Raw genomic sequence first — 27,946 nt, 5'->3', positions numbered from 1 at the left:
TTTATGAGGTCCCATTTGTCACAATAATTTTTTTTAACTTAAGAAAGAATTTGGGAATAACTACCAAAACATATCATTGCTGAGAGTTTATGTCTAAGGCTCGGTTAAATGCCATCTTAAGATATAATAAAAGGCTATGGAAAAGCAGAAGGAAAGATGCTTACTTACCTTGTCAGTGTTTCTAGTACCTTCTTTTGATTCAAGCACCCATATACAATAGAAGGTTTTCAGCTTTTATTTTTTAATGTAATATACAGAACCACAAACACCATTTCTCTCTCAACTTATGGGAGGTAGTACATTCAAATATATCTGGATTTGACAACTTGCTGTCACAACATCAAAAAATGTTATTAAAAAGTTATTTTTTGACAGGTGATGGTGGCATGTGCCTTTAATCCCAGCACTTGGGAGGCAGAGGCAGGCGGATCCCTGAGAGTTCAAGGCCAGCCTGGTCTACAGAGCTAGTTCTAGGACAACCAAGGCTACACAAAAAAACCCTGTCTTGAAAAAAAAAGTTACTTTTTAAAGATAATCAAATATATATTTGTTACATGGGCCTGGGCCAATATATTAATTGCAAGTTGTTTACATATACATTGTTTTGAACTTCATATTTTTTAAAAAAGTCAAATTATGTAGATATACACTCTTGTCTTCCTCAAATTCATCCCATTTTGAGAGCTGAAGATGTTATACACCAAAACATTTTTCCAAATGGTATCTCCTTTGCCCTTGACTAAAAAGGTCAAAAACTAAAACTTCAGTTTCCTAAAGACACAGCTATTTCTAGAATACATGGATGTGATCCTGACAGACTACTAGAACTAAATTATCACTTCTGTGCTAACACTTTTTCACTATAATGTAGCTTTCCCAAAAGACAAAAAGTATCAGGAACTTAGATCTCTCCTAATGAACTGAACACAACAGTCTCTTCCTTTCTGGCTTCATTCATAAAACATTAACTGCCTTGGGTGGGAGCCCCCTGCACAGCACAGGCTCTTGGGAATTAGCCTGGTGAGATGAAGAAGATCTGGGTTCACAATATCTTCTACCCAGGAGTGCCATACACAGTTTACAGCAGGTAAAAAATGCTAAGAAAGGCCACGGTGGACACTGCCAGACACGGACAACAGTAAATTACAGGGACCACTGAGGGTCAGGGGACATGGGGGAACTTCAATTGCTTTTTCAGCAATGGAAACCAAAAGATGTTTGGAGAACCTTAAGAGAAAAGTATTTAATTCCATCGTTGATATAATGTGGTTTTCAGATACTGCATCCTTTGTCATATGAACTTGAGATTAGAGAAAGAGAACAAGATCAACATGGGAAAGCTGCTTCTCCTTGTCTTCTCATCAAAGGAAAGCACTCGGGTTGGCGCGAGGGTCTTTCTGGTTCCGGTATCTGTAGGTCAGCCAAACACCCAGGATCTAGAATTAGGAGAAGGAAAAAACAGTTTTGATAAGATTTAGCTAATCAACAGAATAAATGAAACTTCTGAATTACTTTGTCCTGGGTTTTGTTCAAAGAGGAGATTCAGGCAAATCAAAGAAAGGATAGGCACTAACAAGTAACTCTGAAGTTTGAACACTGTGTTAGGCTGTATACTCCTTTCCCATGTCTGGAACTTGCAAATGTTTCTTTACAAGGCAAAAGGCCTTTGAAGGTGTGGTTCTGTTAGAGAGAGGTTATCCAGGTGGGCTCAAAGGTGCAGTCACTGTAGTGCAGATAAGGAGGAGACAACTGGGACAGAGAGACACAGAGATAAGGTGTACTGAGCGGGCAAGAGCGAGTACTGCACGTTCTGCACAGGCAGCCAGATTTGAAGTTGGAAAAGCAAGCTTGACTTTCCATTTTGATAAATAGCCAAATGTGAACTTCGCATCGTTTTTGCATTCATCTCTCCTGCTTTTAATTATGTGTGTGTGTGAGTGTGTGTGTGCACGTGTGTAGTAGTGTCCCCAAGAGACATTGCAGCCTCTTGTTAGAGGTGACGACTGTTAGAGGTGACTGTGAGCCACCTGACCTGGGTGCTGGAAACCAAGTTTGGGTTGTGAACCTAAATCTTCCTCTCATGATAATGTCCTAAGCAGCAGGTGCTACTAATCCATGAGCCCTGTCAATTTTTTTGGGGGGGGGAGGGGGGCTCAAGACAGAGTTTCCCTGCATAGCCCAGGCTGTCCTGGAACTCACTTTGTAGACCAGGCTGGCCTCGAACTCAGAAATCCGCCTGCCTCTGCCTCCCAAGTGCTGGGATTAAAGGCGTGCGCCACCACCGCCAGGCTCAAATATTTTCAATAACAAAAATTTCTAGAGTTAGTTATTAAATCAAATGTTGGTAAATTTTTCTCAGATGATAGAATTTAATTTATTGTTGTTTTGTTCCTGTCTTTGTTTGACAGGCTCTCACTATGTACACCAGGCTAGCCTGGAACTCAAGAGTGAACCACCCGTCTCTGCTTCCAAAGTGCTACAATTAAAGATGGACATCAGCAACCCCAGCTTACCAAAATCTCTTGACTATTCCCATACTACGGCTCATTTTATACCTGGAAATGCATCCCAAGGGGAAAGTGGGGAGAATGGGAATGGTGGTCCACACACAGGAGGCAACTGTGTAAATATTTACATATCAAAAGGAATTACTGATCTGCCTGACTCGGCAGGTAGAGGTCCTTGCTAGAGCCTCCAGACCTAAGCTCCTGACTTGATTCCCAGGACCTGCATAGTAAGAAGAGAAAACACTCCCAAAAGTTGTCCTCTGACCTCCACACATGCATCGTGGAACACGCCACCCACACCAGGTAAATACACAAGTTTAACTTTGTTAAAGGTGGGGTGAGGTGGCTTGGAAGGTAAAGCCGGTGTTGCAAAGCCAGAGTCCACCATTCAGAAACTACAAAGGGGGGAGAGAACAAATTCCAGAGGACGCCCTTGTGCTCCTGACCCACCCCTATTATGGCATATGCATGTTGGGCCCCAACGCACACAATAGATAAATGTAATTTTTAAAAAATAAAACTAAATGGTCAACAGATTAAGTGATCCCACTAATGGTTAAATTCTAACCATATAAATCGCAGAATTTGTGCAATTTGGTACGGACATATGTGGCTCTTGTAAGCCGCCTACTGTGCTTCCATTGCTATACATACAAACTCAGCTAAAATAATTATTTGACTCATATTCTTCTGTTATCTATTTAAAGCAGAAGTGTGATATGGACATCTCATGTGTCAATAATAAGACCCACTGTCTTTTTTCAATAGGGCATAATATATTGTATATTAATAAATTTATCAATGGCTACAAAACAATAACTAGCCCCCCCTTATCCTGAGTACTGCTCAAAGCATTCTAAATTTTACATGCACTGGCTCCTTTAGTCATAGCACTGGGAAGCAGCTACCTGTTGTTGTTCTTCTTAGACGGTGAGACAGATCTGAAGGAGCTGTGTGAGGGCTAGCAAGATTAAACGCCTTGCCTCAGAGGCCACAGTTAGTGAGCAGGTGCACTCCGTTTTCAACCCTGCTTCATTTTCTCCTTCAGGGTCATACATCGCGACCCAACCAGTATATTGTCAAGAAGTAAAAGGTACCCAAATACAAAAATAAATGTCCCGAGGGCTAGAGAGACTGCTCTGCAGTTAGGAGAGTACTTGGCAGAGCATTAGAGTTTGCTTCCCACATCTAGTGACTCACCACCGTCTGCACCTGCAGATTCCGAAGTCCTGACACCCTCTTCTGGCTTCCCCTAACATCCACACTCGTGCACATTCCTACTACACAGACACATATTCTTATACATAATCAAAAATAAATCTTTAAAAGCTGCTTATAAATAGCTTTGTGTATCCACCTTATGTTGTTATACAATTATTACAATGAAATAAAGTAATATGCATGGAATTTTCTTAGATAAAACAGAATTTTGGGCAGCTTACACCTTTAACACTAGCACCCAGGAGGCTAAGATAAAGGGAATATATGATCATCAGGGGTTATTGTCTTGATACTTATTACCAATTCAGTATTGAAAATTTAATACAGAATATAAAATTAGCATTCTGGTTTTGCTTACAAATATATAAAAGCTTATTCAGTAGTAAAATATATTAATGCAATATAAACATATACAAATAATAACAGTAGTTACCTGTAGGTTTTAGAAAGGTAGTAATAAGAAAATGGGAGATGATTTCAGTCTTTTTTCAAATATGAAAGTAACATATTTTTATACTTCTTTTATTTTTACTTTTATTAATATTTTATAATTGCATTTATTTCCTTCTTTTCTCTCTCCAAACCCTCCTATGTATTTTCTTTAAATTCATGGCATTTCCTTATATTAATTATTACTGCATGCATAAATATATACATATATGCATGTATATTCCTAAGTATAACCTTCTGAGTCCATATAATATTATTTCTGTGTATGTTTTCTGAGCTGCCCATTAGGTATTGGATAATCAATTAGTGTGCTCTTCTCTGGAAAAGACCAACTCATCTCTCCTGTCCCCAGATTTCCTCAGCTACCAGCCTTTTCTTTTTCTCCAAGACAGGGTTTCTCTATGTAGCCAGGCTATCCTCTGTAGACTAGGCTGTCCTCAACTCAAGAGATCCATCAGCCTCTGCCTCTTGAGTGCTGGGATTAAAGGCATGCACCCACCAACATCCAGCAACAAAGGCAATTCTTAAAAGCAATATGCATGGTGTGTATATTATGTTAAAATATATTAATATATAACACATTATATATTAACATATTAACATATATTAACATGTACTCCTTGATATAAAACCTAACTATAACTTATTGTGTAACTCTAGAAAGCAAAGTCCAGAGCTAATCTACACTAATTTAATTTCATTCATTATAATTTACACGACCAACAATGTCACCCCACCATTATAAAGTTCATGCCAAATTTGTCAGATGTCCTGATTCTAAGCTAAGGGTGCTCCCATCACACCAAGGGATCTCAAGGAAAATGAGCACTGACACCTTTCAAGTAACATGTTTTATGCTGCAGTACAATGCTATGTCTTCTAGCCATACAACACTGAACTCCGTCTGAGTGTTAATCCCAGGTGTGGCACGTGGGGCTGCTTCAGACTGTCCACGGCAGCTGACTATGATATGCCTCATGCTCTAGCACAGGAGGCACGATGCTGCCAGCTGCAGACAGATTCTGCAAGTACGTGACATTTGGGATTCTAGGGCGTTTACAGAGGGGATATAAATGCTAGGACCCTGAGAGGCAGGGTGGGTTGTCGGTTGCTGTGCTTATAGTTTGTTACATCGCTGTGCACAAAGAAACGACAAGAAGAAGAAATTAGACATCCTGAGGGTGAAGATCAAACTTGCCCAGAGGAACTCGATGCTCTGATCATCAGGAAGTAGTCTAATGATAATGTCACTGATAGGTATTCTCCTCTGATGAAAGGAGCCAATTCAGGCCAAATTAAAGTATAAAGGCAGGTTCACTGGGGAGAAGCTCTCAGGCAGGTTTACCAGTCCCAAGAAATGAGGCCAGGAAGTCAACACTGAGGGAGACAGACAGGAGGGGATAAGAGCGGAGATAGGGAAAGAGAGGGCGAGGGAGGGAGGGAGGGAGTGGAGGGAAATGAAAATGTCTGGATTATATAGGAAAGAGCTTTTGGGGTTAGCCTAGCCCCTGGGCTGGGAAGTTCAGTATAGAGGACAGGTATCAGTCACGTCCTGTAACCCATAGGGCCTGAGGGATGCTGGGAGAACCAGGAGGTCAGGTCCACTTTGGTACGTTAAATGTGCACCTCAGCTGCTTGATCCAGGTCTGAAACCCAGGTCACCCCTTTCTCCTCTATTCATTTTTTGTCTCCTATCTAGTATTGAGGGGTTGAAAAGGTAAAAAGGGTTAGAAAGAGTGGAAGAAAGAAAAACCCCCAAAGTAACCAAAGTCCAGCTACATACCTCTGTAAAACTGAAGAAGAGGCCAATGCCACCAACAAATCTCAAAACCTCTCCAGCGTACTCTCCAATTATGGGGGCGCATGAGGAGCACTTCTCGGAACTTTTAGCACAGCTCTATATCAAAAAAAGAAAAGGTGTGTTACTTCAGAGTACTTTTACAAAAACATAAAAACACAGCCAAGATTCAGGTCTAGGGTGCTCCTATCCAATTTGAATACAAATTTTAAATTGTGTGCAAGCTTCTGAGATGGTCACCTCCTGTATATGCTCTATAGGATCCATCAGTCCATCCCCTTCTAGAAACGGAATATGATTGGTAGATGTCTAGAGTGCACTGTGTAAAATTGCTTTCTAGGAACAAAGATTCTCATGCAAACTTACTTACTTTGTAAGCTCATATATTTAAATGCTTGCTTACAAGGGAGTGTAACTGTTTGAAAGGATTACAAGGATTCGGGGTTATGGTCTTGTATGAATAAGTGTGTCACCGGGTTTGAGGTTTCAAACGTCTATACTAAGCCTAGGATTGGTTCATATTCATTCATTCTCATTTTCTCTCTCTCTCTCTCTCTCTCTCTCTCTCTCTCTCTCTCTCTCTCACACACACACACACACACACACACACAAAAACTGCCTGTAGATCCAAATATCCAAATACAGCTCTCAACCACGTTTCCAGCACCCTGTCTGTATGCTGTGTTGCCCCCCTCCGTGATGACAATGGAAAACCTCTGATACAATAAGAAAACCCCCCAATTAAACGCCTTCTCTCATAAGAGTTGTCTTAGTCATGGTGTTTCTTCACAGGAATACTAGTTAATTGGTGACAATTAATGGTTGCCAAAACACCAAACACCAGCTGATGGCCACTAGGCAAACAGTGCTTGAAATCCTACAACTACAGTGAGTCAGGGTCTACAGAGAACCACCGAGCAAGGCAGAGGACCGCAAGCCTTAGGGGAACTTCAGTCTCCAGAGACTCTGGTGTGATGGCCACTGTCAACTATCAGCGTGAGAAAAATCTAGAATCACCCGAGAGACAGGCCTCTGTGCAGTGGTTGTTTTATAGTGTATTATTATTATTATTATTATTATTAATATAATGTAATGGTACATTACATTACAATGTAATGTCTTACTGGACATAGACAAACAAGTGTGGCAATCGTCCATGTGAGAAAAACAACAGAGGCATACATCAAACAATTTTGAAACATAATTCCACATCAGAAAGACCACTTCTCTGTTAATCATTATTAAACTGTATGTATAACATTGAAGAAAATGTTTCTGGACTTACAGCCGGACAGGTGTCATTTGGGTTATAACTTCGGAAGCCACAGCAGTTCAAATTCCTCTGGATGTCATTTCGAGCGCTTGCTGTATTGTTCCAACCGACTTCCAACAGCTGACCCTAAGAAATTAAAACATATCATCATCCCTACGTAACATACAGAGGCCAGCCTGCAGCCGGGAGCAGAGCACATACAAAATCAATAGCCTCAAAACTATTACAATTTCTCAAAAGCTTATCCCTTGATATAAAACAACAACAACAATAAAGGTATTATTTCTAGCTGACAAATAAAAAAGTCCTATTTTTTTTCCAACCAATTTAAAAACAGGACTTGGTTCAAAGGCATAAATGTAAACAACACAGAATTTCAGTTGCTCCAAGACAGAAACCCATATTTTCTTTATAAAGTAGAAAGAATCCACAGACCCTCCAGCAACTGCACAGCAGTGGGGAAAGACAGGAGCCATCTTTTAACAGCAGAAAATCTTACCCAGTGAAAGTTATGTCTTATTTATGGATACAAATTACCAAGACCTGATGTCATCTTTCCCTGCAGTCATTTCCACCAGCCACTTAGCAGTAAGAGTCTTAGCTAAGGGAGTAAAATGGCATTCTTGACAAGAAGAAATAGTTTTATTCTCTAGAAATTTTTCCCAACATTTTCATATTCATGCTAAGTAGACTCAAATAAAAGCTTCACTTAGCTGGGAATAGTGGTGCATGCCTTTGATACCAGCACTCAGCAGGCAAAGGCAGGTGGAACTCAGTGAATTTGAGGCCAACATGGTCTACATAGTGAGTTCTAGGACAGCCAGAGCTACACAGTGAGAACCTACCTCAAAAACAAAACAAACAATAACAAAAAACCCTTTCCTTACCTGTTGGTCCCGATTCAGAGCTAAGCAAGCACAGGATACCGAAAACTGAACAATAAATACGAGCAGGAGAATAATCATATACTGAGAGTTACAAGTTAAGGACTTTTCTATTATAACCCTTATTTATCCACTGTATGTATGTATGTATGTGTGTGGGATTGGGGCATGTGCACATGAGTATGTATGCATGTGCATTAGGGCACATATGGGCCATGGTGTTCATGCAGAGGACATCTTGCAGAAGCCAGTTCTCTTCTACCACTATGTAGGTACTGGGGATTGAACTCTGGTCATCCGACTTGGCAGCAAGTGACTTTACCTGCTGCCCAGAACATTTGCAAATGCTCTGAAAAAGCATAAAGCTAGAGTGTTGACTTTCAAGTTCACTCCAAGCAATTCACATAAACTAGAACAATGTTACCTAAAGTTCAAAGTGATACTTAATTATTATTTTTGCTGATACGCTATAACTATAAATCCATGTAGAAAAATATAATTACATAGAGCAGGCGTGGTGAGTGACACCTGTAATCCCATGGCCTAAGAAGCAGAGACAGGAGGACTGCCCAAGCCTGGGGTCGGCCTAGTCTACAGGGACCATGTCTCAAAAACAAAGCAAAACAACAATGAAAGGAAGGAAGGAAGGAAGGAAGGAAGGAAGGAAGGAAGGAAGGAAGGAAGGAAGAAGACAGAAAGATAATTTTATTTTGAAAAACCCACATCCAAAATGAAATACAAATTCTAAAATCTGCAAAATAAAAAATACAGACAAATGTATAAGATTTCTCAAAACTAAGACTAGAGAATACACTGTAGAAATGTATATTACAAAAAAATAATATATTTTTTTATATATTACAAAAAAATAATATATTAGGAAGGCCTAGAAGTCACAAAATGAATTCAATTCAACTCTGAATTTGCAAAAGAAAATCAGATCTGTGCCCAACTTGTAGAAAACTTGAAGTCAGGGTGTGATGAGGTAGGGTTGGGGATAAATAAACATAAGGCTTTTTCCTTACAGATATTCCTAAATTGTTTTTCTAGGAGTTGCTTTTGGGCAATGGATTACCTAATGATAATATTAAATTAGTAGCAACCATTGAGACATAAATCACATACTCAATAATGAGAACTTCACCTGATTGAAATTTTAAAAATTCCGATTTTTCAAAAGGATACAAAAAATAGCAACACCTGGTGGTGTTTCACAGCTCCAATCAGCCCCACTAAGGCAATCAGGAACAGGAAGATTCCCACAGCGATGACCACACCCACCACTCGGAGACTGGAGATCAGCCCAAAGCCGATACCCCAAGCAGCGATTCCAATGAGCAGCAGACTGACCAGCTGTGGAGAGATGGGGGAGAGGGGCAGTGTTACAGCACCAGCAGTGTTCAAGTATTCACATCTTCGCAGCTTTCCTGTGATGGCAAGAGTCCCCCAGGGTCCCCAGGGGGTCGGTTGTGGGACCTGCTGCCTACACCCTATTGGGGGGGGGGCAGCGTACTTGTGTATTATTTCTGATATCCTCCTTTAAGCGTCAAACCATCTCTGGGTGACTTGGACTAGCTAGGGCCATGTCAAGGCAAATTGCCTTGCAATGTTTCCCCAAATTGTCAGGGGAATAATGACAAGGAAAAAAAAAATCTTGGCTAATTTTTGATCCAGTTGGTTAAATGCATGAATGTGAAACCCATAGATAAAGCTGACTGAACCCCACAGGGCTCAGTTGATGGTATTGTTTTAATGCATTTAAAGTAATCCTCAATTATGCTTTTTAAAAAGATTAACAATAATCCAGCAAGCAGTCTCAGAGGTCATCTGGATAATGACGCCTACACAGGAGCAACTGTAAGCTAGCCCAGAAACAGCACACGAGAAACTAGCCACCAACACACCTCAGCCCATCCTCCTGATGTGCTTATAACAATTACCTTTCGCTTTACAAGCCAGCTGGCCTGCAGCCCACTCCCTAAAAGGCTGAGCCACTTCACCCCCCACAAGCTGTGCTCCTCAGATGTGAAGCTATTGTTTCTTTTCTTGTTCCACAATCAGCTCCCATATCTGTCTCCAGGAGCCAAAGGCAATTTGAACGTAAGTTCTCCCAAGCTCTAACCTCCACGTATCCTTGGAAGGTATCAGGGCCTGAGCCCTGGAGAACATTTGAAAATTGTTTCCTGTTTTCCTGTATGTCAAAGCATAGACGGGCAAGAGAGCATTAAAGCCGTCAAGATTAAAATAGGGTAGGAGAGGTTGCTATCTGAAATGAAATGGCAGCCGAGCAAGGAGTCATGTTCTATTCCAGTCACTGTATTGATAGGTTCATCATGTACCACCTAAAGAGCTAGTGCACCTGTGTGTAAGAGAGGGCTTGCAAAACACAAAGATGCAATTATTCCTGAAAAAATAAAATAAATGGTAAACCACATAGGGATTATAATTAACCCTAGAAGACATAGATAGCTTAATACAGTTTCAGAGAAGGAGTGGAAGAGGATTTATACAGCAGAATAGTTCTGAGTGCCTTCAGTATGTACACATGTGGTCAACCATCTCTGCAAGTAATGAGGTAGTGTAAGGCCCAGTTTGGAAACATCAAAATTCAAAACTACATTTTTCTAGCATCACAGTACTGAAAGGCCTGGTAAACTCTGTCTAGAAACATATAAATTACTATTTGATTTTTTTCCATGCTCATATGGACCACTGTTGATGTGCAAAGCAATATACACTGATTAAAAAAGGTATTTACATATGCAGAGATATAAACAAAACTGCTAAATACTGTGCATCTGTTTCTATTTTTACCCAAAGCATTTTCTTTTTTGAATCTTGGTCAAAGAGCTAAAACATGGGGGGAGTGGGGGGGGAGGGGAGGGGAGGAGGAAGAAGCCATCTGTGGGACCACAAAGCTAGTTTCAGGTGACACTACCACAGCAACTTATACATTAAAAAAAAGAAAGAAAGAAAAGAAAAGGAACCCGATCCCTCGGTCCCACCTCCCTTCCTCAGCTGCCCCTTGTCAGTTCTGCCTCATCACCTCCTCATAGTCTCCTCACAATTTTAAACAATGGTGAGCTGAGGGGAAGCACTCGGTCCCTTCACAAGTGAGCTTATTTCTCACTTTGTGACACCCAAATGCATCACATTCCCTTTCACAACCAGTAAAAGAAGCCTGAGGGGGGTGGGAGTGAGGAAGGACCTCACCTTTGCCTGGCTTAGCATCACCACAGTATCTTGGTCCAGGCACAGGAGACACTCCACAGGCACACACATCAGAGTAGCTAGCTGCAGCAATTAGTGGTCTCCAGAAAGAGAACCAACACAAAGTATGCACATTTATATACATATGTATGTGTGTATATATTCACATATATATATGTCAAATATCTTTTGATATATACATTTATATATATATATACACACACACACACACACATATACACGCACACACACACACACACGCGCACATACACACACACACACACACACATATAAAGAACTGAGACTCAGACAAGAAGACCAGAGAGATTTTAAAGCTCTGGCCACACACAACCAGGGCCCAACACACTGAAAAGTGAGCAGAACCCCTTTTTCTTCAGGAAACATCACTGGAGATAAAGGTGTCTTACACACACTATGGAGGACAGGCCGATTCGCTTAATCAACTGATTCTAAATGCTGGTTATAGTTCAAAACACCCTTAAAGCAGTATCTAGACTAACATTTGACCAAACAACAGAGGATCCTGTGTCCATGGTAACACAAATAACACATCCCACCTGCTAACATCAAGTTCAGGTAAAGTCATGGGCCGAGACTACCAATCTGCATTTCTCTTAAAATGAGAAATCCTTCTGGGCTAGGAACATGGTTCAGCAGGTAAAAGGACTTGCCACACAAGCCTGACACCAAAGTCTGATCCTGGAACCCAGTAAAATGCCACACTCAGTGGTGTCATCTGTAATCTCAGCACTCCTACAGGGAGACACCAGACAGGAGACAAGAGGGTCGGTGGAAGGGCCCAGGCCAAGCGGCATGGATACACAGCACAGCAACAGAAACCAGACAGTCAGCAAGTGGAAGGTAAGAATAAATCCCCAAAAGCTGTCCCCTGGTCTCCACATGCACACCGGATAGCATACATGAATGTGCATGCATGGCTCTAAAGAATTCTTCCAAAATCATGCCAGATCCTTATTACATTAATGGGATTCTTAAACATTAAGAATGTTAAAAAAAAAAAAAAAAAAAAAGTTGGGGGCTGGAGAGATGGCTCAGAGGTTAAGAGCACTGGCTGCTCTTCCAGAGGTCCTGAGTTCAATTCCCAGCAACCACATGGTGACTCATAGCCATCTATAATGAAATCTGGTGCCCTCTTCTGGCCTGCAGGCATACATAGAGACAGGCCACTGTATACATAATAAGTAAATCTTTAAAAAAAAAAAAAAAGAATGTTAAAAGTTAAATATTCTTAGGCATTAAGTAAATAAACTTTAAATTTTAACTAGTAAGTTAAAGACTTAAAGACAGCACATACCTGTCTCAACAGAAGTCAGAAATTGTTCTTGTCACTTAACCTGGATGTGTACATCACAGCCCCTGCCACGACCTGTCCGATATTGGTACAAATGGAATGACCAGGGCTGGGTTGACCCCTGCCCTGTGTTTTTTCTGTTTGATAGGCTTTGTTTGGCTAACATTTTAACATTTTGCTTGTTTTGTTTTGCTTTGCTTTGCTTTGCTTGTTATTGGTTTGGGGTTAGCATCATTTCTGTTGGAAGGGTTTTAGAGTGATGGAGATGAGGTAAGGTAGCTCAGGCTAGCCTCCAAGTCATGATTCTCTTGTCTTGGCTTCCCAGGTGCAGATGACATGCCTGTGCCACCTCAACCATCAACACCTCCTTCCACACTGTGAAGTCTACATCAATTTTCATGTATCCAAAGTATTTTTCTCCCTTTGATTTTTTTTTCCCTCTACTATTTAAAAAATGTGAATCCAGGCCCAGAAGATGATGAGTCAGCAAGGAAGGGTGGCTGCCGCTGAGCTGGGGGAGTGGAATTCAATCCCGAAACCCACAATGGAGAGAGTCCTACAGTCCTGCAAGCTGACCTCTGGACTCCACACACGCGTGGGGACACACACACACACACACAGAGAGAGAGACAGAGAGACAGAGAGAGAGAGAGAAAATGAAATAAGCTGTTAAAACAAATATCATTTTGTAATGAACTCACAAATAAAAAAACACCATGCATCTGCATTAAGGCAACCACTCAAACAATTTAGTTGTGTGAGTGTGTGTGTGTGTAACCATTCTAGCTAGTATGCTATAACAAAAACCATGGGATAGATTTAGCTTGTTGGCTGTAGTGTACTCTTTGCTTGGAAGTCAGCAGAGAAAAGATTGAAAGCTAACAAGAGGACAAATACAAAGTTTTTTTTCAGAGTATGTCACAGTATAATACAATTAAAACAAAAAAAGTAGGTAAACACAATAAGCCAAAGAATGCAAAGAAAATATAGGCTCACTAAAGAAAGTACATTCCCCTTTATGAGATAAGGTGTCTCTGACTCCCGCGTCCCTCCCAGACTCAAGCAACTGCGTCTGACCACAGGAGTTAACCATGATGCCCAGCTCCAAAGGCTGATGTCCACAAGATGAGTATATCAGATTGACCAAAGGGACTTTGAAGCTGGGATTGGGCTGCAAATCTGAAAACAGGGTGATTCTAAATTATGTGAACAAGATTTAAATAGTCTCAGAGTCCTCTCGAGAGGAAGGAGGGGGATCAGGTCCAAACCCAACTTTGCTGAGGGAAGCAGGACATAGCCTGAGAGGTCTGGCAAAGGCATGCTACCAGTGGCGAAGGCAGAGGAAGAGTTTCTATGGCAAGGAACGCAAGGCTCAGATGCTAGGAAACACACTCCCCTCTCCGAGCAAGTGCAAGCAAAGACCTGCTCCAGACTTCTGACTTCTGGTGTGGAGCACAACCTGTTGTTTTAGGCCATTACACTCGCAGTACTTTGTTAAAAACAGGAAACACTCAGTGCTTTTGAAAGTTTGTCTGGTTAGAATAACGGGAATAGACTGAACATCGGATTACAGACTCGTTAGAATCCAAGGTTAGGGCACAGGCCTTACTTGACTTACCACTGGTGGCTCTGAAGTACTGTGAATTATTCATATCTGGGCATAATGGTCACCCAGGAGGCTGAAGCAGGAGAATTTCCAAGAGTTCAAGACAAACCTGGACTACTTACCAAGAACTAAGCTAACAGGCAGACCTACATTCTAAGACTCCACCTTTGAAAAACAAGAAAGGCATGGGGGATGGAGAGACGGCTCACTCCTTCAGAGCAATTGCTGCTCTTCCAGAGGACCCAGATTTGATTTTCTAGTATCCATCCACGTGGCAGATGGCACGCATCTGTAAGTCCAGTTCCAGGAGATTTCCAATGCCCACTTCTAGGGGTACCTAGCATGCATATGTGGTACACAAACACACATGCAGGCAGAACACTTGAAAAATAAATTAATTAATTAACTAAAACATTTTTAGAGATGAGGGTGGGTGTGGGAGTTGGCTTAGCAGTTAAAAGCTCTTACCTTCTCAAGCCTGAGTTTGTTTGTTTGTTTGTTTATTTGATGTCATTACCTTTATTTTAGAGTTAAATATATTTTCTTTTTTATTATATATTGCTTTATTTACATTTCAAATGGTATCCCTTTCCTCATTACCATTCCAAAAATCCCCTATCCCATCCCCCTTTCCCCTGCTTACCAACCCGCACCCCCACTTTCCTGACCTGGCATTCCCCTATACTGGGGAATCGAGTCTTCACAGGACCATTGACCTCTCCTCTCACTGATGTCTGAAATGGCCATCCTCTGCTACATATGTAGCTGGAGCCAGGGACCCTCCATGTGTACTCTTTGGTTGGTGGTTTAGTCCCTGGGAGCTCTGGGGCATCTGACTGGTTCATAATGTTGGTCCTCCTATGGGGCTGCAAACCTCTTCAGCTCCTTGGGTCCTTTCTCTAACTGCTCCATTGGGGACCCTATGCTCAGTCTATTGGTTGGCTGTGAGCCATGGGTATTTTGATCCACCTTCCAGTAAGGATCAAAGTATCCACACTTTGGTCTTCCTTCTTGAGTTTCATGTGGTCTGTGAGATGTATCTTGGGTATTCTGAGCTTTTGGACTAATATCCATTTATCAGCGAGTGCAATACAGTGTGTGTTCTTTTGTGATTGGGTTACCTCACTCAAGATGATATTTTCTAGCTCCATCCATTTGCCTAAGAATTTCATGAATTCATTGTTTTTAATAACTGAGTAGTACTCCATTGTGTAAATGTAGCACATCTGAGTTTAATCCCTAGACTCCCCAAGGAGTCATGTTGAAGGGTGAAAACAACTCTCAAAAGTTCTCCTAGCACTTGAGCACACTCACACAACATTATAAACATATGCCGATTAACTGAATAACTAATTAAATTCAAGCAACAGTTCTTCCTGCTCAAATATATTTTAAACAAATGAGAAAGGTTTTAGTACACCCAGAGAAACTACAGGAAATCCCACAACTGCCCACCCCCCACTTCATGACCCCTCCACACACATACCAAAGCTAAGAGAACTGAAAGCCTTCACTGTCCTGGCTAAGCTAGCAGGATACAGATGACCTGGGCAGGGGGCTGATAAGGGCAGAGTCTGAAGGCGCATCTGGTTTTAGCCCAAGCAGAACTGGGAAGTGGAACTGAGACCCATGCAAGGCTGGGAACTCCAGAAAGCTCTTTTCTCACGGTAAAGTACTGTGGAAGACTGCAAAGATTTCTGGATACCCTCAAAAGCTACCCGAGAAAAAAGAAACATCAAGCCTTCTAGACACCGAATCCCCACACACCCAGGAATCTGAGGGCCAAACAATTCAGATGTAAGCTGACCACCGACTGTAATGACCGAGGGGCGAGAGAAAAAAACTCAGAGAAGCAAACTAAAATGACTCATGAGAGATACACAAGTCTCAAGCCCCAAACCTGTCCCAGGTTTTAAAATGACAAGCTTAACCATTACCGATCAAAATTCTCAAAACGCCTTAGAGAAAGGAAATCTATGAGAAAGACACAACAGTACCAGGGCTCCCAAGAACCAGCTGCGACAGAGCGAGACAAAGATCGATCGATCGATCGATCGATAGATCGGCATGTTTAAATTATCTAAAGAAGGGCTGAGCATGGTGGGGCAGGCCGAGCTCTGTAGCCTGGTCTACACAGTAAGATCCAGGACAGTCCCAAAATAAAAATTAACTAAAGGGATTTAAAAATAAATAAAAACAAATTGGGGACCCTTATTTTATAGACATAGAATTGAAAAGGAGCTAAATACACCAAAGCAAAAGACAGGAGAGGGGCACAGTGAGTAAAGTCGGCCAAGCTGACAGCCTGGTTTCAGTCCTGGGGAGCCAGCCATGTAGTGGAAGGAGAGAACTAGGAACCACAAGTTGTCCTCTGACCTCCACACGTGCGTAGCAGCACAAACGCCCATACCCAATAAATAAATGTAATTTTAAATTTTAATTCAAACATAGAGATCTTGGGAGGAGGCACGTGGGCGAAAGCAGGCCCCACAGGGCACGGCTGTAGTGGTACACACTTAGAATGCCAGGACTTCAGACGCAGAAGCAGAGGATCAGGAGTTGGCTGGCAGCCATCCTCAGTTAAAAAAAAAAAAAAAAAAAAAAAAAAATACTGAACTAATCAACTTGTCTGTACTCTTGGAGGTTCTGGCAGACAAGCAGCAGGGACAAACATTTTTTTCTTTTTTTTTTTTTTTTTTTTTTGAAAGAAGGAAAAAATAGCGCCCTCCAAACACATTAATTTTGAAGAATAAAGTAAAGCCCACAAAATTTCTCTGATAAAGGACACCTATGAAAACCTAGAGGAAAAAGTCATACTTTTGCTATTTTACGGGGCCAGCCTTCACCTGAATCTCCCCAAGTCCTGAGCCATTCAGGACTTTGAGCTTTCCTCCCAGTGAATAGACTGTCTTTATGAAAGAGACCCCATGCACTTTGCAACCTTCAACGGGAACTACCTGTGCTTACGACAAATCTACAATTCGGCTGCTAAGTTCCAGGACTCTGCCATGTTATCTTCTGTGCACATGGAGCACCTATTTAGCAAACTATGAAATGTTAATGGCACTTTTTATATATGGGCAACAGCCTCAGTTCTTACTACCTCCCAAGCCCAGCACTTCAGTGAAAATAGTTTTGTTAATCTTTCAAATAGTTTCTGTTGACGTCTGCATCTACGAGCCACCAAGTACCATCCACATTCCTTCCTATACTTCGCTTCCACGGAGGAAAAAGGAAAGCTTGCAAACACGAGATGTACACTTGAATGCCACTGGTGATAGCTTCCCGACTCTCCAGGCACACACAGCAGAAGCAGATCCCAGCCGCCGCTCCATGGCAGTACTTGCGCAGTGTGTTTAAGGCCTTAGATTGCCAGCACAAAGATAAACAGATGAACACCTCTAGGTCCATCACACCTGCGCAGTCTGAAATGTGAACCAAGACACCACCCGAGGCCCCTCCCATGCACACACCAGCACAAACACAAATACGCATCATCATTTGTAAAAGATATTCCCAAAAGGAATGGGGACTCAAACTTCTAATGCAAAACAAATTCTGCATCTATTACTACAAACAGTGAAATTGCATGAACATGAACTTAATTGAACTAATCAACTTATCTGATTAAAACCTAAAAATAGGGATTGGAGAGACTGCTCAGCAGTTCAGAGCACCTGCTGTTCTTGCAGAAAACCCAGGTTTGATTCCCACCTAAGAGCTCACAACCGTCTGTAACCCCAGTTCCAAGGGCTCAACACATTCTTTTGGACTTCATAAGCAGATGCATATATACACATGCAGGTAAAACACTCATATATATAAAGCAAAAATAAATAAAAAGTGGCTGAAGAGATGGTTCAACAGTTAAGAGTTAATACTGCTCTTACAAAGGAGCCATGTTCAGTTTCCAGCACCCATATTAGCAGCTTACAACAGGCCCAGGGATCCAATGCCTTCGTCTGGCCTCTACAGGCTCTATGAGAATGTGTACAAATATAAACTCAGACATTTAAACATACATATAACTAAAAATAAAAGTAAATCTTTAAAAAGAAAAAGAAAACCCTCAAATAATTAAAGTCCTTTAATTTAAATGATTTGAAAACAAACAATATATACAATGTATATGCTTGTATGCATCTGGTATTTATAACATATAATTGAAACCTACCAAATAATCACAACTAATGTTTCAATTATATCTAAGTATATTTAGGTATAATTGAATACCTAATAATATCACAATAATAATATAATAATAATACAAATAAATACCTAAAGATATTTAGTGTGCTGATAATATAGGATTATCACTGATTAACATTTACTAAAAAGGAGACATTTCGATAATGAAACAACTTATTTCTCAGCAGTGATAATTAACTATTACCATTGGTTTACAATTTTAAGAATAATGAGATTATATGTCCCAAATTAGTAATCTAAAAATTACAGATTCAAATGAAATTAATTTCAGCTGCATAATTAAAAAGTCTAAATCTGTCACTATGCCTTGGTAGACAAAGCAACTGCAAAGATTCTTTTGTTGAAGAATAATAACAGTTTTCTTAGGAAAGCAACTGTAATAGAAAATAAATTTAGACCTGTGACAAATAGTTTCCTTCCTCTGGGAGGCAGAGTGATGATAGAAACAGATTACAGCCCTGTTAACTCCTTGAGAGTGGTGTTTTTAGGAGCAGGAAGCACCAGCCTTTCCTGTTTTCTCTTTAAAACAAAGAGAACCTGGTGTATCAAAAGAGCTTTAAGAGGGAGTGGAAAGAGCTGTGATGGAAACGGCACACAACAGCAAGCTTATGCAAGTGTCCAAATCGAGCACAGCTTCCCCTCGGTAAGTCCCCAGAGGACTAAGCTGTGACGAGGCCATTGCACCATGAAGAGACACAGAAGTTCTCAGCTAAGGCCCAGCACAGGCCAAAGGACAGCACCACAGTGCTGGTTCAGAGACCTAATTGAAACAGGGCTTTTGAAGGCATCAGGTTAGATGTGGTCCTGAGGAAGGGTCCTGAGGAGCCCACTGCTCTTGTGCCATTTAAGACCTTTCTCTATATAATGATTCAGTGACGTGTCAGCTCCTTGATTTGAACTTTTCACCCTATAGAAACTGTGAGGAGTACCTTTTCCTTAGTAATTAAGCAGTCTCTATTATATTCTATCATGGCAACATAAAATGGAGTAAGATACATAGTAACAAAAGTAACGCATAGGTACTTATCTATTGTTACAATGAGACACTATGACCAAGGTAACAATCTATGGAGGGCTTACATTGTCAGAGGGTGAATCCCTGAACACTGATGGGAAGCAGGAAGGCAGACAGGCAGGGATGGCACTAGAGCAGCAGCTGAGAGCTTACATCCTTATTAGCAAGGAGGAGGTAGAGAGAAAGTGTGTGATAACTGAGAACAGCCAGGGCTTTTGGAACCTCAATGCTCATCCTCTAATGACACACCTCCTCCAACAAGGCCACACCTTCTAATCCTTACCAAGCAGTTCCACCAGCCAGGGACCAGATGTTCAAATATAGGAGTCATTTTCATTCAAACCACCATAGATACTAATATGATGATTAAGGCTTTTAAAGCCAGGACGATTAGCTCATCCCAATGCTGGCATCCTTCCTGCCTTGTTTTTAAGTCTATAGTCCTCTGGTCTTAAGTTCCAAGATAGGAACAGTCTGGAGGTAAATCATTAACTACCACTCCCCAGCCACAGCCATCTCTGTCTTCTTTAGGGAGCCTGCTTCTATACCTCAGGTGTTTGCAGTCAATACTTGTGTTGATTTTATATTCCATGGACTTGGCTAAATGCTTAGAGCAGAAGAGGTGGTCAGTACAAACTGCTGGATGAAGAGTTCTCACTATTCCTCATGAGTGTACTGGGAAAAGCTTATTCTCCAATCTTCACATTATTTCAGGAAAAGAATCTCAGTCCAATCATGTTCCTGACTATTCTTTGTATATGCAATACATAAAATTGTATCATTTCATCAAATATCCACACCATTCAAGCACAAAATGTATGTATATGCAATCCCAGAATTTGGAAGACAGAGGCAATATAGACACCTATATTTGATGCTAGCCTGGTCTACATATTGAATTCCAAGTCAGCCATGATTACTTAGCAAAGCCCTGACTCAAAATATAGGGGAAGGGGGGAGGGGAGAGATGACTCAGTGGTTAAAGAAACATGCTGCTCCTGCAGAAGACCCAGATTTGGTTCCTAGTACCCCACATGATTGGTCAGAACCATCTGGAGAGAACCTGATGTCCTCTTCTGACTTCCTCAGACATCAGGGATGCACATGGTACACAGACATACAAGCAGGCAAAATACCTAGATGCATAATGTAAAAATAAGTTACATTTTAAAATAACTTTAAAAAAATAAAAGGTTGGAACTGTATGAGAACAGCCATGGCTTTTGGAACCTCAAGATTTACCCCCAGGGACACACTGGCATTGGTTAAATGCAGCTGCTGTTCTTCCAGAGAAGCATGTTCAATTCCTGGCATCAAGAGGATGCTGGCTTACATCCTCTATAACTCCAGTTCTAAGGGAGCAGACACCCTATTCTGGGTTCCACAGGCTCCTGCACACATGAGATAAACATATATAAATTCAGGCAGGTGTACATGTGCACACATACACACACTAAAATAAAATAAAATGAAATGAAAACAAAGAAGGAATAAAAAGAGGCCAGTCAGCCAGCCTAGTGTTGTGTCAGGTTAGCCAGAGCTACACATGAGGCCCTGTCTCAAAATAAACAAGCAGTAGTAGTTCTGATGAAGTAGCAGGCAATAAACCTTAAAATATTCTGACCATAGGGCAGTAGTATGGACTGTAGTATGGATCCTGACTTAACTGTTTTCTAGGGTCAATTATTTGAAATGGCAACCATAGCTGCCCACAAAGTCCCACCCCCTTTTCTTCTTTGTAGCAGTTACAAAAAAGAGGTGGGGTTACTGGCAGAACAGCCCATGCTGAATTAGTTCCACATTCGGTAACTAATACTGGGTACTGCATAGGTGGCATAGAGGAAGCACAGCTGCCTCTCAAAAACTAACGCTGGGGTTGCACTGGACATTAGGCAAAGAAAATAATGGGGACATGGTCCTTACTGATGTTACCATTTTAAATTAAAATAGGGTAGAAAGAGGAAAGCTCTTTCCAATGACTGTTCAGTCCAATCATTAGTGCCCAGGAGAAATGGAGCATGATGGGTAGAGTAGCTGCCTACCATGCACCAAGCTCTGAATACCCAGTCCCCAACACTGAATACCCAGGGGAGGTGGTGAGTGCCTGCGCTCAACCGCTAACTTCGTCTTAGTCCCTTCATCAGCACTACTTGACGCACAGGCCCAATCCCATCTCCTGGACACTGTGTTGCATTCAGTTTCTCCAACAACAAACTCTGTTATCAAGTTCTTCTCCTGCTTACACAGATATTCCTTCCTTGGCTCCTTTGCAGAATCCACCTGGTTACCTAGACCTTGTAATATCATTGCTTTGGTCAACAGACCACTGCCCTTCTCGAGCTACTGGCTTACGGATTCATCCAATCACAACTCAGCAAACATTCTCGAGACTCATGGTGCAGTTCTGGTCCCTCCTGGTAGCCCTCTCCCCTGAAGTTCAATGCTACTTGTCTCAAAGGTTTGCTAACAACACTGCCTGCGGATCTCTTGACATCACATCTAATTCTGAACCTTCCGTGGTCCTGTGAAAGCCAATTCTACCTCTCCCGGGGACTGGGCCACAACCAGGAGCCATGTGCCATTTACTTCTTTCTGCAGTATCCCATTTTCAGTCCATTAGACACTGTCGCCATTCCACTCTCAAAACACGGCCAGAATGTGTCTGTTTCTTTGACTCTGGCTAGCGCTCTATCCCAAGCTTCTGTTACGGCAGTAGCTCTGTAAGTCCCCTGCTCTGTAAGTGCTTCTGCCCGCCCATCTTTATGTCACTCTCAAGAGACTAATAGTTTGGAAACAGAAGGGCACCAGAAAAGAAAAACCCTCTCTTTTGGTTTCTGTTTCTTGCTGGCTGACAGCCAGGGATTTTGACATCACTAACCAGAATATTACCGAAGAACTGTACTCCCCTTTCTCAGAAACTTCACAAACTAGAGTGTTACAACAACTAGTGACCTATGCCCGAAGTCCAGCGTCCTCATGATCTAAGGAAGGATAGATATCTCCAACCAGCAAGAGCAGGAGCAGGAACCAACAGGAGGAACAGCGACTCCTGCTCCTCCTCTCCTTCTTCATTCTCCTCCTTCCCTCCCTCTTTCCTCCCCTCTTCTTTTTCTGAGCGCCCCCACCATCCCTCCTTCTTCCTTGGAGCTCTCATCCCTCTCTGGACTCTGGCATTGATACCTTCTCCAGAGTCCTCAGAATAAAACTATCTGCATCTAGCACAATTACGCCCCTGCTAGAGCACACACGAGGCAGTCAGTCAGTTGCTGGGAACAGTCTGAAGCAGCCCTGGGATTAAAACAAAAACACGTTTACATAACATAACTGAGTTTTTAAGGAAACCAAACTCCTCTCTACAGATAGCCTAAAAAATAATAATAAATATTTGGATAGGTGATTTTTGTAAAATAGAATCAAATAGAAATATATGAGCAAAAATGTTCTTTCTGTACTCTGGCCTTTCAGAGTTGCCCTGCTGGGCTGACGGGAGGCAAAGAAAGGCACGTGACAACTAGAGTCAGCTCCCGTGAGCTCACATGGTGGAAGGAAGAAATGGACTCCTCCAAATTCTTCCCTCTCCTTTATAGATATGCTGTGCTATATGTCTCCCCCATACACACAGATACATAAATTAATAAACATTAAAAGAAGCTTGCACTGCCAGCTTCCGGGTGTTAGTTTATTTCAGTTAGCACTTGGGAGGCTGAGGCAGGAGGATGGCCGCAAGTCTGAGGACGATAGCTGTATAGGGAGACCATGTCATACCCTGCCCTAGCCCCAAATAAAAAAGAAAATTGTATGGCCGTTTTATGTCTATAGGAATGGTATGGTTTGTTAATAACCACTTTTTAATTTAAACTATAGGCAAGGTTTGATTTAATATAAACGGTTTAATATATATGGGTTTTAACTTCAGAACAGAACTTATGAAGTTCAAATCAGAAATTTCAGAATTTATAGTTTTGCATGTATAAACATGTTCACTTATCTAAAACTCTTCCCAAGTTTTTCTCTTTTTCTTAATTTGAGAGTCTTCACTGTTTAGCTTCCATTGGTCTTAATCTTGCTATCTTTCTGCTTCAGCCTTCCTATACTAGGGCTGTAGGCATTTCTTACCATGCCTAGCTAAGCATGCATTCTTCTTTTGTTGGTAAGTTGCCCATTTTACCGTTTTCTTTTTTCTTCTACATCAGTGGTTCTCAACCTTCCTAATGTTGTGAGCCTTTAATACAGTTCCTCATGCTGTGATGATCCAGGTTCAATTCCCAGCATGCAACACAGTGACTCACAACCGTCTGTAACTGCAGCACCGAGGGACCCCATTCCTCTTCCAGCACTAAGTACAGACATATTTGTGTATAAACACTCAAACATGTAAATAAACATATAATGTAGAAATATATTATAGAGCCTGGTGGTAGATTTCTGTCATCCTGGCCCTTAAGGAAACTGAGTCCGTGACTTTTGAATACAAGAAGCATTAGAGTAACGATTTTTGAGAATGCTTGTAAATGAAGCATCAGGAACTTTAGATACAGAGGATTCTGAATTTTCCGTTTTCCGTGAAAATCCGAATGGCTGGCATCATAGCTAAGTATCTGAGACCTTCCCTAGCTCTTCCTGTGAAACTGGAAACAGATTTAAAATGCTACCAATTTGAATTTGAGATATATGATAATTCTGTTTCATAACTGAAAGTAAAACTTATCCCTTTACCCTTCATACATTTTGGAATTCTGTATGATAGGAATTTATGTATTTGATTAACCATTTTGATAAACTGCTAAATAATTGAAAGAAAAAAGAAGCCAAGGCAGGAAGATTCCAAGTTTTAGGGCAGCCTGGGCTACATAGTTCAAGGCTAGGCTAGGCAAGACCCTGTCTCAAAATAAATAAATTAATTAATTTCCCAAACTAATTTTAATTTTTATTTGTGTCCTAAAGATATGAAAGAGACTTGCAAACTATCTCTTCACACCTCAAGTCAAACATCCCTTCTTTATTCCTAACTCAGAAAGACATTACTCAGTCCTAAATTTTATGGTGTCTAAAATCATCATTACACATCATTTAATATCCCCAACTAGATCCTTCATACAGGACAAAAAATAGCTTCAATGTGTATTCATTCCCCATGGATTTCAGTAGCGTACAAGATACAACAAAGTTTCCTGGCAAAATACAGTCCTCAAGATCATATGCAGTAAATGAGAAACAGCCTCATGAAAACATACTCACTTTAGAGTCCAGTCTGGCTTGCTAATGCATTTCCAGGCTGAGACTAATGTCATCACCAACCAACACTGTTGACTAAAGAAACTCGTCATCTTTAGATACAGGAAGTTCTGAAGCAAGTGGCTCTCTCCCTTACAACACACCTATTAGGGTTCCCCTTCTCATCTACAGGGACAGACTGTTTACACACAGTACATTAACCCAAGGCTATGTCAGTACTGGGGTTCCCTCAGTTAAGAGATACATTGCAGAAAAGAAAAGTCCATCATTTTCCACTATATGGTCAGTGAATTCCCAAGGCAAATTTGGGGGTGTTCCCCCCAAAATTTCGTTTTAGGGGCCTGCTTTCTATTTCTAGACAGAAATCTCTGGCTCTTTAGATCCCTTGAGGAGGCGCACAGCTTGGTTGATAGAGCCCCCAAGTTCCTCAGGAAATGCTTCAAAGCAACGGCGATGAAGTCTAACACAGGCATGCGTGGGCCTTTCCACTGGCAAGCCTGGTTCTAAGACTTGCAGAAATGACCTCATCTTTATCCCTGCAGCACTGAGCAGAACAGGCAGTTACCAGGGCCAAAGTAGACCCTACAAGGGATCTTTTTATTCCTGCCCTAAAAAAATACCTCCTAATCCTGAAAATTCAACTCTGCTAGCAATCACACCTTTTTTTTTTAATCTTAAAATGTGGAGGGAGAGACAGGGAAGACACAGATGTTTATGTTTAACTACATGCTAAAGATCTAGTCTACGCTTCCTTCTGCTGTTCACCCCCTGATGCTACATCCACTACATTATAACCTATTTGCAATGTTTAGGAGGAAATGTTTAGATAATAACATTTATCTAATTGTCTCTTTGTCTAAAACAGTCTAAAACTTTAAAAGGCTAGCCATATTTATAGTCCCATGAATTTCCAATTAATTTTTACTGCATACCTGATAAAAATCAATAAAACACACTTTGGAGGTCAATAGTTTAAGACAGATATTAAATAATCTTAACACATCCCTTCAGGGTCAACTTTTCTTTCTTCTGGCTTTCACGACATGCTGTAAACACAGCTAGAAATAATGTATCTTGAAAGCAATATTACTTAATTTGAAAAAATACAATCTTCTTTTTAAAAAATGTATATATTACACATTGATGTCTACAGATAGCCGAAGAAGCACGGAAACAGCCGTTGCACATTGTACTGTGTGTAAGCAGACATTGTAAGATGGAGAATCAGGTAAACAGATGACTGAATCACTGAGGGGGGAGGGGGACTCAGGCACAAAATAGAATGTGATGTTCTAAGCAGACCATTCATGTTAATAAAAGAAACTAGTTCAAGAACGGATGGGAATTTACAACACAGCAATGCGGTTAACATGCCTCACAGCAGACAGGTGAACTTCAACAGGAAACTTGACGTGTATCTCCAGTTACAAGGAGCTGTTTCACCGTGTGTTCTAGAATTTTTCTTCCAAGTGGACCATTTGTGAACATGTTGACTGGATTCCTAAGAACTAGCCAGAAAAAAAAAAATACACCTACCATCGATTCCTATTTCTGGCTTGCCTTCAAAGCTTTGCCATCATTTTCAGACACACACAAGGAAAAAAAAATGGTAAAATGCCCGGTGACCTGGTGCCTCTGCCTGTCAACCACAAGCGGCCTCTCTTGTCCACAGATGTAACCTAAGCTGGCCCAGATGGCCTGGCTCTGCTAATGCAGGGAAACTGGGTTTGTTTTCAGGGTGGGTGCTGCAAGCACCAGGTGTATTTATAGAAGAGAACAAGTCTCCGATGGAATGAGATGACCGAAAGGAAGTTTCTTCCACGCAGTAGGGGCAGCTTGTGGAAAGGTCTAGATTCCACAGCTTGGTTCCAGTCTAGACTCACAGACTAGCAGCTATGAAAACTTAGTAAAGCCTTTTTTTGGTCTTTACCATTATAAAATTTAGACAACTCCGCTTGCCACAGATAAATAATAAAATGACAAATGAAAAGGATGGGGGTGGTGAAGGTTTTCAATAAACATCACCTCGTCTTTCTGCTGTCCAGCCACAATTATGCCTCAAAAAAAAAAAAAAACGCAAACTGAGCTTTCCTCGTTAAAACTGGAAGGTATATGCTGATAAGCAGGGAGGAAAAACAACAAAAATAAAAACGACTATATACTAAGGGACTTCGCCTAAAATGGAGCTAGAATGTTGGTAAAGGGGGAGGAAGACGGCATGGGAAAAGCATCAAGTTGCGACCTCACAGGCAGGAACATCAACAAAGAGACTTTATGTAAGCACGAAACAAACTTCGGAAGCCACGGATATCCTGTGAACCTGCTCCATGGCTTCCATTCAAACGACAGCTTTCAGAGTTGAACCAGAAGCGCGCCATCCACAGGCCGCCTGGTCCATTCCAGGCCCCACTATCCGGCAAACCTGTCCCCTAAGCCCGGGCTGCTCTCCAGCCTCCGAACACGCTCCAGATGGGATGGCAAGCCGAGAGCGTGGGGCAAGAGGGATTGAGATGGGAACGTGGGGTGGGATAGGAGATTGGGGATGGACGGCAGAATGGGAAGGGACGCGAAAGTGAAGGGCTGCAGAGAGCAGAGCGAGGGGCGAGCACCACAATGAAGGACGGGCGGAGACTGCGACAAACAGGCTCGGGGTCCCGGGCGGGAGCTGCAGGCGAAGCTGGGGTGTGGGGCGCCCGCAAAGGGGCGCGGGATGGGGCACAGACGAATACTCAAGCGGGGAGGAGGCCGATGGCCCCCGCAGGTGCCACCGGGCGCGGGCTACTCACGGTGTATAGCAGGTTGAGCGCGCACAGGCAGTTCTTGGAGCACGAGAAGCCCCCGCACACCATTGTAGCGCGTGGGCTAGCGGATGCCTGGCGGGTCCAGGCGTCCTCTATGGGGCTGGGCGAGTAGCTGCTGTATCCTGGCCTCTTGAGCCTGTGGCCGGGGCTGGGCTCCAGGCTCGGGTTCGGGGTTCAAGCTCAGGGCTGCAGTGCCGCGCCCGCAGCGGCTCCCACCCGCTCTGCAACCTGCGGCCGCAGCAGATCCGCCGATCGCGCGCCCCGCCCCGCCGCCCTGTCTCGCCCTGCACTCTGATTGGCCGCTGCTAGGGAACAAAGGTAGAGATATGCAAATCAATGCGCTCGCAAGCTGGGATCCGGGAGAGGCGGGGCAGCTCTGTGGAGGAGGAGGAGGGGGCCTGGAT

The 27,946-nt window shown here is 42.0% G+C and overlaps 1 protein-coding gene across 1 annotated transcript; it reads right to left on the bottom strand.

Moving 5' to 3' along the window:
* Nucleotides 1–219: 219 nt before the first annotated feature.
* Tspan13 (tetraspanin 13) lies at nucleotides 220–27,790 on the bottom strand. The gene is made up of 6 exons (XM_052185931.1): nucleotides 27,528–27,790; nucleotides 9,319–9,486; nucleotides 8,137–8,217; nucleotides 7,262–7,375; nucleotides 5,962–6,075; nucleotides 220–1,436 (listed from the first exon to the last, which is right to left on the bottom strand). Exons 1-6 carry the CDS (start codon nucleotides 27,588–27,590, stop codon nucleotides 1,362–1,364), a joined length of 615 nt encoding a protein of 204 aa, XP_052041891.1. The 5' UTR covers nucleotides 27,591–27,790; the 3' UTR covers nucleotides 220–1,361.
* Between the last annotated feature and the right edge of the window lie 156 nt (nucleotides 27,791–27,946).

The sequence above is a fragment of the Apodemus sylvaticus genome, chromosome 6 (genome assembly GCF_947179515.1).
Source record: "Apodemus sylvaticus chromosome 6, mApoSyl1.1, whole genome shotgun sequence".
Lineage (NCBI taxonomy): Eukaryota > Metazoa > Chordata > Mammalia > Rodentia > Muridae > Apodemus > Apodemus sylvaticus.
The sequence above is the reverse complement of the archived record's forward strand: the minus strand, read 5'-3'. Positions and strand labels throughout refer to the sequence as shown.